This window comes from Acanthopagrus latus, chromosome 13, assembly GCF_904848185.1.
Source record: "Acanthopagrus latus isolate v.2019 chromosome 13, fAcaLat1.1, whole genome shotgun sequence".
NCBI classification, from domain to species: domain Eukaryota; kingdom Metazoa; phylum Chordata; class Actinopteri; order Spariformes; family Sparidae; genus Acanthopagrus; species Acanthopagrus latus.
The window spans coordinates 21,021,921-21,036,958 of NC_051051.1; the positions used below are offsets into that span (position 1 = coordinate 21,021,921).

A 15,038-nucleotide genomic window follows, 5' to 3' on the forward strand; every position below is an offset into this window, starting at 1 on the left:
TATGTCTGCCTCCGTTTCTGCTTAGTCATACTTTCCTCCTTTCTCTTTGAATCTCCGTGTATCATGCATCCACATTAACGCTTTGATGATTTTTCTCCCCTCTCCTGCCTGAACTCCGGTCCGTGCTGTGTATACACAGCACAGGGCTGTCATTACGATAACGCACGCATCGTCCTTTTCTGTTATACGCTGAATTATCTTCAGCGCAAAAAAATTAAAATGCTTCCCCCCCCCCGGCAGTCAGTTTGAAGTTCTTCTTACATTTAAAGCTGCACTTTGCAAATTTGGACATGCAGTCAAACTCCTTGTTTGATCATCGGGATGAAAGATGAACAGCTGCGTTAGAAAAGGTCTGGTTCTCTGCTGGTGTACATAAAAACGTAAAAAGATAACCACTGCCATAAGGTTTGTGTTCAACCCAGTTGCCAGGATAAACTGTTTTACAAACTGTCTACATTTCATACATTCCATATTCACATTGCTACAATATGTGACCACTCTTCAAGACTGTGTTCAACATCTGTACCAGTGAAACAACTGAATATTTTCTGAGAGACTTTTGGACAAAACCAGATGTTTAAATCAAACCATGATGTTATCCTAACACTAACCAAAAGTTTTTTTCATAAGCATAAGCAAAGGATTAACACAACGTAAAATCTATAAAGGGAATCAAAAGAAATGTAAAGTCGCAACATAAAGAAGGTTAAATTTGCAGCGTACGTTGCCGTGATTTATTCTGGCAACTGGGTTGCACAATTTTTGTGTCACTCACAATGAGCTGAAGCTGAAGATTAAGTTGTGGAGAAAACTGATGTTCCCTTCCACAGCTTAAATCAGTTTAGTTTTGAATTATGTTTAAATTTCTTCTGCAACTTTGGCACTGTGTTTTGTTCCTAACTGCTACATTCTCAATGCGGTAACCTAAACGACTGAACAGGTCGATTGTGAATGAACCCTGAAACTACATATATGAACGCTCCCACAACTACAGAAAAAACTATTACAGATGACCCGCTTAAGAACCAGCAACAGACGAACCGGACTGGACCTTCGGCATCATGTGGTTAAAGTTGAGAACCAGTCGCAGTTTGGTTAGGTTTTGGAAATTGTCATGGTTTGGGTTAAAAAAAAAGATATGTTAGTAGTAGATAATGTAAAAGACACGTTGTGTAAGTGAAATTCACTCATGATATTTGAATTAAAGCTCTATGATCATAACTTGAAAGGATTGTTTTTTTTTATGTATAAAAAGACAAAACAGTCAGCTGTTGAATGTTTGGAGTTTTTTTTCCAGTGCAGCTTTAGAATTTTACTATTTTTATTCCTTTATGACAAATCAAATGTTTTCGCTGTAAAGTCCTGAACAAAATCAATTTCTGAAGTGAAACTGAAGGGATCTTGTGGAGTTTTCTTGTTAACAAAGAAAAATCGTGTTTGGATCTATTCTCACCAAAACACCTTGAGGCCTAACAAAAATGTGAAACGCATTCTCTGCTAATAAAACTTTTAAAGCGCACTGTAAATAGTTTACATCCCCGTTTGCTAGCTAGCGGTCGTCTTCTGCTGCCTTTGTATGTTTCAACGTGCCATCAATTGCCAACCAATGAAAAAGCATGAAACCATCAGCAACAATGTCTATTGCTTCACCTGCATGCTTGTGCATGCGATACAAACAAGATGGGGGCCCGGTCATCAAAACATTTCTCCATATCACTCTTAGCTGTGAAAAAAAAAAAAAAAAAAAAAAAAACTCCACAGGGTCCCTCTAACCTGAGCACCGGTTGGTATCAATGAGCTGCAGCTCCTGTTTGTCATTCTGTTGTCTGTTCCATTGTGCGAGCCCTCATGTCCGTGTGTCTGTCCGTCTGACGGTTTGGTTCACTGGTTATGGTCCCTTGTGTAGGAGGGTCCCTATGTGATGCTTAAGAAGAACTGGGAGATGTACGAGGGCAACGACCAGTATGAGGGATACTGCGTGGACCTGGCCTCCGAGATCGCCAAACACATCGGAATCAAGTACAAAATCTCCATCGTTCCCGACGGGAAGTACGGCGCCAGGGACCCGGAGACGAAGATCTGGAACGGCATGGTCGGGGAGCTGGTGTACGGGGTAAGGACACTGTTACTTACTCTTTGGATGGCAGGAAGTTGCTCATGTCCCAGCTCTCTGAAACTCTATTCAGGACACAAATGAGCTTTTCATGGGAGCTGAGTCATCTCATTCAAACTTTAATTCTATGCTGTCAGTAAGATTCAGGATGATAATGAGAGACAATGTTGCGTCTTCCTCTAATCTGTGCGGACTTCTCAGCTTTCTTAAAGCTGAAAATGGACAGAATTTATTCAGCTGAGTCGACTTCATTCTTTCAAACTGAGAGCAGCGAGTCCATGAAAGCAAGACAATATTTTCATCACTTCTTATCCCGATGACCTTGTCATAATCACAATAAAGTCAGAAAAAATGCAGACTCTTTCATATCTGTGCTTGTTTAAACGTCATTAATAATAAATTCCTAAGTGGAAACAATTCATCATAAGTTCTCTAATAAAAGCTGCTATTGAAGTTACGGCAGCCGTGACCAGCACAAGTTAATAAAGGCTTATCACCAGCAAAAAATCATCGAGAAGCATGAGCTATATTAAATGAGTCATAGCTCAAATGGTAAATGAAGCTCCATGTAGATTGTTTTGGCTCTAAATTCAACACCACTCTGCTGCGCTGAGTTTTAACAAGCTTACTGTTTTCATTAATTCATTAATTGAAATCTTTTTCAATGCTTTTTGCATTTTTGATCCCTGTTTAAACTCCTGTCATATTATTGAATTAACTTCAAATTAAAAGCATTACAGGAACAGGAGTGATTGTGCAGTTTGACCCTGTTTCATGTGAAACATCTTTGCATAGTATTTGCAGCAGTTTTTGACAGTCCTCCGTATGTAACTTCTGCTGCCAGGCGTCTCTCCACCAAAGCAGTGAATACAAAAGATGCAGTTTGAGAACATTATGAAGTAGCGTGGAATCATGGGAGTTGCTGTCTTAATTGTTAAACATGCCACCATTGCTGATGAAAATCTATCTGACGTGACACAGGCAGAAGTTTTTAAAGGGCGAGGAAATGTTTTATTCATGTTTTTGTTTAGTCACGTTCTGAGACCTCCTTCCTTACTCTCCGACAAATCATCCGGTGTTTACTCAGAGGTTATAGTGAACCAGTGAAACACATGGTAACATTGCAGATATTTTCTGGGTTTAAACATTATTGGAAATATTTGGACAATGAAAGTACACAGCTCAATAAAATGTGTAACAAAAGTTGAGTCGTTTTCTGCATTTTTATTGCGGAAATGTTGCATTTGATATCTTTACTTGCTTTCAAAGGGCAATAAATGAAATCAACAAGTAATAATACGTGAATGAAACCAATATTTCTGTTAGTGGAGAGAGACTCAGAGCAACAAAATGATTGGTGGTGTAGTGATGAAATTAGTGCTTAGAAAATGACATTTATCAAGAAAACAGGTAAAACATGGAGACGTTTGGATTAACAGCAAAAGAACAAGGGGAGCAAATTAGGCAGACGTTACTAAAACTTTCTTGGCAGTTGAGGTAACCAACAAACCTAGTGCACTATCATAATATAATATTATTATATAGAAAACACTCGGTATGTCTTGTTATGTGAAAAATACAGATTTTACTGACAGTTGATGTGACAGAATGTGTCAACAGGCAATATTTCTTGATCTGCAGAGTTCAACTTCTCCAAATTCTCTGTCTGAAGCTCCTGTGTGTTGTTTGCTGTGTCGATAATTAAACCCTGGTAATTAATCTCTGGTGGTGGTAATGCCAACAGGAGGAGGGGTATTAGTGGGGCATTAGAGCTGATGTTTTGGAGAGGTTAAAGAGGAAATGTGTCTTTGTGGAGCTCGTTAAAGAATCTCTGGGGTGACGGTTTGGTTGTGGGGTTCGAGATGTCTTTGTGGCGCTGACCTTGCTGTGGGATCAAAGTGGACGCAAGCCTGCAGTGTGGGATGACGAGAGGAGCGTTAGTGCTCTCGCACTATGTTTTCGGGGACAAAAAAAGTGACGATTTTGTAACTTAGAGCTGGAGATTTAACAATCCAAACCATTTTTCGTGCAAAAGAAAATGTTCTGCTCTGTCGCTGATGGAGACAGAAGAAGAAGAATTATTTGACCTTTATCCAGTTTACAAGCTTCTCCCAGGCTTTATCTCCGCTGTGCATGAGCAGCAACAGCAATTTGTCTGAGATAAATCTGAGTTACAAAAGGAGAAACCACAGTTTTTCTGGTCTTTTTTTATTGTGATGAGTTAAGTGGCATTTTCACAAAGTGGCATTTTTCTCGCCTGTGCCTCTTTGGTGCAGTGAGTCACAGTGAAGTCGAGTGCAGCGAGAGCGGGGAGAGGCGCAGCTCGGGATATGTCAGGACTGATCAAGCAGTACACTGCGCTTTGGGTGTAAAGACTAACCAGGTTGGTCAAAAAGCACAGGAAAAAAAAAGAGTGCAGCTGTGTTCTCGGCGGTTTGCATCTCTTTAACAAGCACTGTGAGCTTAACGCATCCTGTACAAAAGCTTTGCTTTGGGTGGAAGACATGATTAAAGTACAATTACAATTTTTTTTTTTTTTTTTATTTATCTACCTTTCAGACTCTCTAATGAGCTCCAGATATGGTTCTATCACACGATGATTTTCCCAGAATAACAATAAATATAATGAACACTTTTTGTGAATAGTTGTTGTCAAGATGTTAAATTTAAAACCTAGAGAAATTCTGTTACAACTGCACTCACTACATTATATGACGGCTTATTACAGAAGTGAAATCTGTGGCTCACAACAACACCACAAACAATCAAAGAATGATAGAAGTAGAACTTCAAAACAAGTGACTTATTTAAGCTCGGTGTTTATGCCAGTCCGGGCTTGTCGCTCACTTTTGTGACATCGGCAGGGTCAGTGGTGTCAAATGTGCCCTTTATGAATTCTCCACAAAAGCATCACAAACCACCAGTAACAAAAGCAGCAATCAACATTAATATTAGCAAATCTTTCCACCCTCCGGGGGGACGTGTTGCACCCACGTCTGCCTGGATCGCCATAGCAACACACAAACAGGGGTCACAAGGGACAGTGTTGATTGACAGCATGATAGCACTAGTTTATTGATGTGTAAGGCTCATTTAAAGAGTGGCCTTAATGCCATCATCACTGGTGAGAGTAATCTTTGATCAGATAAATCACATTTTTTATTTGGTCTTAGTTAAAAAATGTTGTTTTACAAAGACAGAAGATTCTTATTATTTAGGAGGGCTTCTTGTTACGTTTTGAGCTTCAGTTTAAAACCTGTTTATCTCAAAGTGACCCCTAGAAATCCTGTTTGATCTCCTTTTTTTTTTAGTAATTTTCATTGTTGGAAAGTCATCTCATGCTGCTGATCAGCCAAAACTTTGCCACAGACACAGCTGCCCCAAAAAAAAGGCTTGGAAAAGCATGTCGGCCAAAATAGTTAGCCATCAGGCGATCAAATTTAATTAATACTGAACACATGTCATGAGGAGGTCTACACAGAGGGTGTCCTGTACCCCATGTGTTGTTAGGTTTAGGCAATTAAAACACTTGAGGAAAGATGGTGGTTTTGGTTAAACAGTAAAAAGTCAGTGCATCTGTCTGCCTCAACCAAAACCACCATCTTTCCGTAAAGTGCCACCAAGTTCTTTCCGTTGCCAAAACATATAGAATTGACTTTTGCACCACAGATTGCACAAATCACGCCCTGATTCCCCCTCACCGTCCGGTCATGCTCCCTTCAGTCTCTCATCGCTAGCTGAAGAACCGCAGCTGGTGGTGTGTGACACAGTGCTGTATAGCATCGCACACTTCTTGCAGAAGACTGTGCCCTTTCAATCCTAGTTACATAGTGCAGGACCAGCTGTTCAGGGCCGGAGTCAAAGATAGAGGAACAATTCGCTTGATTTCAGGCAACCACCGAAATGATTTGAGTACAAATATTTCCTCAGTTTATTAAAAAAAAACACAAAATCCAGACATTATAAAAGCTGTTGATCTCATGTTCTTACTTTATTTATGTTTCAAACCTCAGACCTTCAAAGGCTATAATTCATAGAGACAAACAGCAGCTGTGTAATCATTTGTGCCAAAAATTGGTGCATTCCTTATGGGAAGCTATGGTAATGTAAACTTACCTGTGTATACATTTGGCCTGGTGCTGTTTGTCTATATGAATGTTACCTGATAAGGATTTGATTCAGTTGATGTTTCTGTGAGCATTTTGCAGCAATTGAAAATGAATATGAACAAAATCTTTCACATTATGATTTCAAGGTTACTTATGGGTGAAGATTTGAGATAGTCGCGGGAGAGAATGAGCGGGGTCAGAGCAAGCCCCTCACAAGTATAGTAATACCTGTTTATGTGTTCGGAAATATCTGCTGCGCACCAGTTTGTGTAGCGAGTACTGCACAGGAGTGTGCGACTGTGGGCAGAGGGGAAGCTGGCACTGTTCGTGGGAACGTCTGAGGACATGGAAGCCGTCAGCACTTTGCTCAGAGACCATTCATTTCTTCCGAGTTCTCTATGAAAAGCCCCCTTGCTACCACAAAAGCCCAGCCTCCCTTTAACCTGCCATGTATTTCAGCGCACACTGAACGCCCCGGAGCTGTCATCTTAGTGCATTCTGCTGAGGATGAAAGGACTTAATTCGCTTTCATTTTCTTTCCCTCTTTCCTGTTTTTCTCCTCTCGGACCTCCTTAAGTGTCAGATGGTCCTAATGAAAGTTTAAAATCTTGCTGATATTAAGTCCCTTTTTGCTCCCAAGCCAGGCAGACAAGGTCATGAGTGTTGCTAAGTCACTCGCTGTAATCTGGCTTGCGGATTTGCAGCAAGCCAGTGTGCAGTTTTCCACAGCTGCGGAACCACAGAGGTGGCTGTTTCCCATTTTTGCCTTCCTGTGCTGTAAGCATATTTCTCTGACACATTATTTTATCCTCCGTGCTGATTCTCCCAGAGTTCAGCTAAGCCTCTCAGCTTTAGAGAGGGCCTCACAATTTCTTTTTCAATTTCATTTTTGTCCTCTTTCTCTTTCTTAACTTGATCACTCTGAAATGTATTCAGCAGTCGACTGAACTTGATAACTTTGAGGTTTGTTCAGTCAAGGGAGAAATTCAGAGATGACGACATTAGCCGAGGAGAAAAGAAAAAGGGGGTAATTGTTGTTGTTTTGTTTCCTGACGGCTGGCTGGATATCAGCCCTTCAGCGTGTCACATGTGTGACTAAGTGATGTTTGATTGTTGCGCGGCCGGGCTCAGAGAGATGATCCATCATTTGCATTTGTTTATCTGTCATCATTTGGATTTAGAGATGCTCTCATTCAGATGGCTCATCAAATTCCTTTTCATCCAAATCCCCCACAGAAAGCGGAAATCGCTGTGGCCCCTTTGACTATCACGTTGGTCCGGGAGGAGGTGATCGACTTCTCCAAGCCCTTCATGTCGCTGGGCATTTCCATCATGATCAAGAAACCCCAAAAGTCCAAACCGGGGGTATTCTCCTTCCTGGACCCGTTGGCCTACGAGATCTGGATGTGCATCGTGTTCGCCTATATCGGCGTGAGCGTGGTGCTCTTCCTGGTCAGCCGCTTCAGCCCGTACGAATGGCACACCGAGGAGCCCGAAGAGGGCACCGACGGTCCGCCAAGCGACCAGCCCCCCAATGAGTTTGGTATCTTCAACTCTCTCTGGTTCTCCCTGGGCGCCTTCATGCAGCAGGGCTGTGACATCTCCCCCAGGTAAGACACACTTTTATCTAAATATCAGAAGGTTTTATCTCAAAAAAGTACGAAAGGTACTAGATGTTTAGTGCATTTTTGTCCCCTTGGCTGGGGACACATTACACAACTTTTAAGCCAATTATAATCGCTATGTGCCATCACATCTGATTGGATTTTTTCCTTATTAGTCTAGACTACTGCTTAAATCCCTCGCCTGTCAAGACCTTTGTCATCATTTCAGACAAGTTTGACGCAATCAAACTAAAAGTGGACAAATCTTGACACCCTGCTATGATGAGCAGTGGCCTCTGACAGTGGAAAAAAAAAAACGATAGAATAACTAAATCAGTAAGTTGTCCAGTCTTCATGTCATTGGCAGAAATGTAGATGATCTGTGCAAATTTTCCAAGTGTGATTTTTAATATATCCTCACTCCTCAACAGTTGTGTAGTGTGTCCTTAGCTGGAATCACAACTGATGTTCACATTTAAGTTGCATCGTCCATCATAAACCGTGAAAAATCTTCCATATTAGGCTCATTGTTCATGTTTTTATTGAATTTAAGATGCATTATTGTTGGCACTGAACAAGTATCTGCCTGAAGAATGGATATCATTTATGTGATACACTTCCACTATAACCATATAGTTTGCAGTAGTAGTGAGATGACTTTGGTGTTTTATATTATATTGCTTAAATATATGAAAACCTCATAATTTAATTTGATAATTTAGTAATACAGTACTAAAATTGTCTGTTGACTTCTCTGTTGATTAAGAAGATTACAGAGCCCTTAAGATAAAACCAAAAAAGCATTGTGGTTTTAATTGCTTTCTTTCAGAGATGGAGAGATCGATATCAAACTGGCATTTATGAGGCAGTGGATCAAACCATTGTGAGAAAGAGGGTGGGAGTGGCAACATTGTGTATTATTATTTTGGGGGTTTTAGCCTTTATTCTGATAGCATCAGATAGGAGAGTCAGACAAAAGCTGGCTATTGTTCACAGAAAGTCTAACTTTAATTCTGGCGACTGGGTTGACTCCTGAGGACTCAGCCTTTGTATGTGAGAGCGTGCTCTACCAAGTGAGCTATAAGGCCACCTGGGAGTCGCAAACTTTTGACAATTAAAAAAATGTGCTATTTCACTTCTGACTGAAATTGAGGGGGAGGCAAATAATTATTCCCAAGGATTTGGGATTTATGCTGATGCTCAAAACCACAAATTTCACCCTACATAAGTAATTACACACAGTTTCAGAGCATCAGAGAGGTGTTTCTGAACCAAAGTGGTAAACCGACTAACCCACTGCAACGTTCCAAGAGTCACACCGCTGGCGTAGCTACAAACAAAACCTGTGTTAATTCCTAAACTTGAGTCATATTAGCACTTTATGCCTAGATTAACTAAACACGTCGCGTCTCCAGCACCTTGACATTGATATTAATCTTTTCATCTCACTCTTATCTTCAACAATAAGAACATTTACCTTTGTTTCTCTATAATGATATTCAGGAAATATGAGGTTTTCATTAGACACTGATGACATGATGTGATTGATAGCCTGGTTGTATCATTTAAATAAATTACAGCACAAACCTGCTGCATGTAAGTGGTAATCTGCATGAGGACTGTAGTTTAAAACGGTAGTATAGAGGTATTAAGTATCAAGTTCCGTGTTTTGTGTTGTTAGTTACTGTCTCATGTGTCTGCTGCTCACACTGTGTGTGTACCTCTACGTGCACAGTGCCATCACACTTGTGTGTGTATGTGGTTGTGTTTGTGAGAAGGAAAGAGAGGAGACAGTGTGTGTCTCTGCGCGTATTGATTTTTTTGTCTCTCTCTCTCTCTTCTCCAGCCATAGTGTTCCTCACTGTCTGACTTGCATACACACTATGTTGAATGCTTGTAAGGGAATTAAGTTGTCTCGCTGTCTGTCAGCATCTCCAGTCGTGTGTGTGTGTATTTGAGCTCCAGTTACATCAGCGACCGTGCTTTTTTGTCAAGCCACTGTCCGCTCCATGGTGTGATTCACTGAGAATACAATGTCTAGGTGTCGTCTTTCACCCTGTCTGTGACTTCTCTTCCCTTTTGTCCAAATTACGAGGCTCAAACTCAGCATCCTGTGGGCTCTGATGTCCAGTAGGAATTGCGTACTTTGGTTGAAGGGTGGAGAATTTGGAGCTTGTACAGTTAACTGTCTGCCTGTGTTCCTCTCCTGCCTTTAAGGGCTGGTCGTCTTTGTTTTCCAATCAAAGATCAGGCTTCCTGTCCGTCATCATTCTCCCTGCTGACATGCACTGTCATGGTGAAACCTATAGACTGGTAAAGCCTGTAATTCTTGATGGTTTCTTACTTCCCGTTAAGCCCTTCTCAGCTGTTTGAATGGCTTTGTCAAGCTTAAAGTTCCAGAAGATGGATTGTTTGGGTTATTTTAAGATACAGCAAAAATGGCTTCTATAGTTATTTCAAGTCGCTCATATAATACTTCTCTTATCTGCTTTATAAGCCCTTATGGATCTTGTACAGTAATAGAGTTGGTAAGATTTTAGGAGATGAAAGGAGGACCAAAACCAGCCTGTATCTTTCAGCCTCCCCCACACCAGAGGAGAACACAAGATGGAGGATCCCGAGGTACATTAGAGCGGCTTGGAAATTATAGCCTGGCCTCACGTAAGCAACCTATAGAGGACACTATAGCGGGCCTGTGACTGTGATTAAGGCCACTCATTTAAGGAGTACACTCGCTTTGTTCACATGTGTGCAGTCCACCCCCACCCACCACCATAACCACTACCCCTGCTCGCCACATCTCTGCCTGTGTACTGCAGATAAGGACTTAAGAGCCGCACAACAATGTCGGCGTCAGAATGGAAAGTCTACATTTCAACCCCTCTCTGTCTCTGGCTGTGGTCCCCGCTGCATTCCACCTGTCACCGCTAATCCCATGGGCCTCTCCCAATCCATCAGCACCAAACCCCGGAGCTCAGGAGCGCTTCCACTCCAGTTTAGCCTGACAGGGCAACATGCAAATCCCCTCACACAGGGGAGATTAGACAGTGTGGAGGGAGTGACGAGGCCAGAGGTGAATGGGACGAATGTGGGACGAGGGCCGCGGTGGCTGGCTGGACGCTGGTGACTCAGTCCGACTGCATCACAGACGGTTTCTGAAAGTTTGGTGAGGCTAAATGTTCATCCAGTGAAGGATCGACTTACATGAGCAGGTTTTGGTAGGTTTAGGTTTCACCCAGTAGATCATTTGTTTTGACAGTCTTGCATGAGTTTTACGATACCATTTCTTTGTTCCTGATATTGATTCCAAGACCTGAACATTAGCGGATACCAAGTATCAATCAAATACCAGTGTGTTAATACATATGTATACAGTATACAGCACATACAAAGAATGAATGACATCAAGATTTCTTCTATAATCTAGTTGGACAGTCAGTCATTGAAGTTTATAGATTTTGGCTGCGTGTGCAGTGAAAATCTTTCAAGTATCGTACAGTGTATGGGACATTGCAGGGAAGTACTGGGGTGCTGTTTTGGGGCTAATAGATTGGTATTGAATCAGATCGATGCATAGACTCATGCAGGCCTACTTGTCGGCACCGATCCAGGGATTTAGGTGGTATCGGAGGGGCATTTCTGATGCTGGATTCATAGTGGAAAACTCCTAATTCGTACTCAAATCTTGCTTGCATGTACTGATGTCTCAAATCAGATTTACCAAAAACACTCTTAACTGCACAAAAGTAGTTCTAAATTTCTTGTTTGAACATTGTCACTCAGTAGTCACTTGTTCGTGCTACTTAGAAAACAGATAGGTTCGCACGAGTGATTCTTAGCTCCAACTCAAAACCAGCTAGCAAAGTCAGGCTGAGAACAGCACACGATTGAAATACAAGCAGTTAATAAAACAATTATATGTGACAAAATGGAATAAAGTAATATGAAACCACCAGTACAACCTGTTAGCCATCAGCTAACAAAGTCAGATGGCTAGGAAAAGACTTGCCACTTGGCATCTTTAAAAATAAAGAATGTAAAGAAATAAAGATTTTGGTTTTCCAAGAAATTTGGTTTTCCAATGTGTTCGTAGCCGCATTTGTTACTGTAACTCCCTGTTGTTAGAGAAAGCATCTTACCACTGGAAACACTTTGGAACACACCTTTCCCTGTGTTTAAAGCATCGGGCTTAACTAACTGAGTTTGACTTTGTTTACACTCTAACAACATTTATATTAGCTGACATCAAGTGAATTTTAATTGCTCTTCAGCTGGTTCTGTTGTAGGTGTAGTGAAGGAGGATGGCATACAGCTAAAGGTTACTTGTCAAACAAATAGAAGGTAAGAGTTAAGATAATCCGACTGAAATGCCATTTGGTGTCATTTATTCAGCAATCAGTGCCCTCCTTTGACCAGGTGCCACAGATTGATACGTCAGTAATATTAATCCAGTAATATAAAAGTAATGTGACAGTACTTTTAAATACCGGACTTTTTAAATGATTTGATTTTATAGTTGTATTCCCTCCTTGTGTTTTTGTCCTCGTATGTTATTCTGCCTCTCCTCATATAGCATTTTATTTGACTCATTTCATGACACGGCAGCAAAAGAAAAAAGCAGGGGTTGAAATAGCACAGAACGTCTTCCTATCCTCTCTCTCTTGCTGTCTGTTAATAAGGGTTAATACCCCCTTCTGCTCCCTCAAGGCAGCCCATAATAATTAATTCAGTGATTAATATCCTGGTCTCCAATGGTAATGTCTCCGTGGAAACAGGAGAAGTGGGGAGCTTAAATGAAATGGTGACATGATAGTCGTTTTAATTGACTACAAATCCCAGATGAAAAGAATTTAAGTTACTTTCTCCCGAGACTGCAGGATGTCACTTCAAGTCGGAAAATATCAATACAAACATCCACCGTCTGCCACTTCATGATGCCGTAATTGGTCGTGGCTGTTCCAGGTGTTGTCAGTCACTTCCATCTCATTGCGGCAGATGGATTATCTTTGTCTCCTCTGCTGAGTCACAGTTGCCACATCTCTGGCGAGCTAATGAGAATGCAGCGATTGGCTTGATTAGTCCTGATTAACTCGGAGTGAGTGCATACTGATGGCAAATTTCCTGATGGCGACAGATGAAGCGTAACTTTTAATTTGAGTTGTGGATTTAGGCCAACAAAAGCCGCGTTTGAAAAGGAGAAATGACTTTCAAGTGGTCTATCTGCAAGACTCCCATTATTCTATTAATTCAATGCCAATTAGCTTTGTTATCCAGCTGACACACTGCTGTTCTGCTGCATCGCTTACTGCTTATGTCAGCAGGGCTCGTCCTTCGTCACACTCGCTTGATTTGGTGCACTATTCTCTCAAATTATATGCATTGCTAGAGGCCCTGATTGCATCAGAATGTACAACAGCGGTCTTTCGCTTCAAAGTCAAGAGACTGTTTAGTGTTTCCTGCTTTGAAATCGTGGTGGAAAAAAAGGTAGCTTTCCTCAAACCTCAAGCTGTTATTGAACGTATTATTTGTGTAGCCTCGGTTCAACCCTCTTTTCCTTGCGACACCTTTATACTATCAGTGCAGCATTTTTTCATTGCGTAAACACAGAACAGAGACCTCATGTGGAAATAAGCAAACAAGACAGCAACAAAACAAATAATGTTGATGCTTTATTGTTCTAAAGAATATGATTTTTCACATGCTTTCCATTCCTGTAGTGCCTATATTCACCGTCTATCAGAGTGTTTTTTGTCCCTGTTAGACCCCCCCTCCTAAAAACTACGGTCGGCTCTGATTGGTCAGCCCCCACAGGCCTGAGCAGGTAACACCCCCTGTTTTTTTGCATTAGATCTGCTGGTGTTTTTGCAACGACAGCAGGTAGGCACCGTGACTGAAAGCTGTAACTGAATAGTTGCGACATCACAACCACAGAAGACCTGACGACTTGTTTGAAGGCACAGTTTCAGTTTCAACCCTAACAGCTTGAGCAACCATTCGTTTTGCACCAAAAACTTTCACCATATCACGTTGTACACACATCATGACGGGTAGCAAAGAAGCGGGTTGATATTGTCAGAAAGACACTGAGAAAAGTAAATGTTTTGAACAAAGTGCATTTTCTAGTTTTTATTTAAGTGTTTGGGGTGGGGGGGTTGTCGTTGTGAACATATTTATCATATAAAGATAGTCCAAGAAATAATGTCACAATAGGCAAAAATACCAATGTAGGCACTTGGGAAATACTGTATTTCTATTGCAGACTAAACTAAATCTCAATAACTAAAATATGTACATACTTGAATTGAGTTGTGGAGTGTTTATTTATATATATAGTATTTTTATATTTGTGTATTTTGTTCATGTTTCTTTGTGTGGAAATCTTTTGTGTTAATAAATAAATCATTTTAGTTCCATCCCAACGTTAGATTTGTACCCAACAGTTATCTGCGTGCTCTTTAATATTTGAAACCAGGCTTCTATTTAAGTATTTACAGTTAGACTATGATTTTAAAATTGTACATCAGTGCTGCAGCTGAGGCGGAGAGACAGAGGGCAGAAAACTGAAGTGGAGGCAGAGATTGACGGTTTGTCTGCTATGAATAAGTCAAACAGCGCTGTCTCGCCCCCAGGTGTCACCCTGGGAGCGCACCATCACCTCGTCATTTATTTAGGCTCCGCTCAAGGTCAGAGCTCTCCCTCTTCACTTTATCCGCTCCTTGTCGTCTTCATGTTGCTGAAAGTCCCCACTTCGCTCAATCTGTCCCACCAATATTCCCTAAATCCTTAGAAAACCTCCACACACTGCACCAAATCATCTCTGACAGCAGCTTTTTATTTCTCACATCAAAGGAAGGAAGAGAGAGAAGTGGGGCATTAAAGTTTGCTGCCTCACGTCACATTATGACATATTTTTTTGCAGATTAGTAACTGATATTAACGTGAACCATAATTGTATTTTAATACTTTTCCCAAATGTTTCGTTTTATCTTTTAACTTCCACTTAACCTCCTCAACATTGTTTTACTTTCAAGTGCCCCTTTCTTTGTCTTCAGATAGGGGAAATAAGCATTCTCCCACATTCTATGACACTATCACATATATATTTATATTGTATATTTTATATGCTGCTTGTTCCAGCTGTTCTTTGAAGCTTTACGACGCATCCACTGTGTGAAATATTTAGACCTGTTACACCATTTATAGTGGGAGTAT

The 15,038-nt window shown here is 41.0% G+C and overlaps 1 protein-coding gene across 5 annotated transcripts in view; it reads left to right on the plus strand.

The window, feature by feature from the left end:
• gria4b (glutamate receptor, ionotropic, AMPA 4b) overlaps positions 1 to 15,038 on the plus strand; it is a 136,845-nt gene that overhangs the window by 103,703 nt on the left and 18,104 nt on the right. For all 5 annotated transcript variants that reach the window (XR_005078619.1, XR_005078620.1, XR_005078622.1 and 2 more), the window contains exons 10-11: positions 1,907 to 2,113; positions 7,459 to 7,832. Coding sequence is in view for 2 of the 5 variants with exons in the window: in XM_037120040.1 (XP_036975935.1) it covers positions 1,907 to 2,113; positions 7,459 to 7,832 (581 nt within the window). In the remaining 3 variants the exon portion in view is untranslated. The remainder of the gene's footprint in view (positions 1 to 1,906; positions 2,114 to 7,458; positions 7,833 to 15,038) is intronic.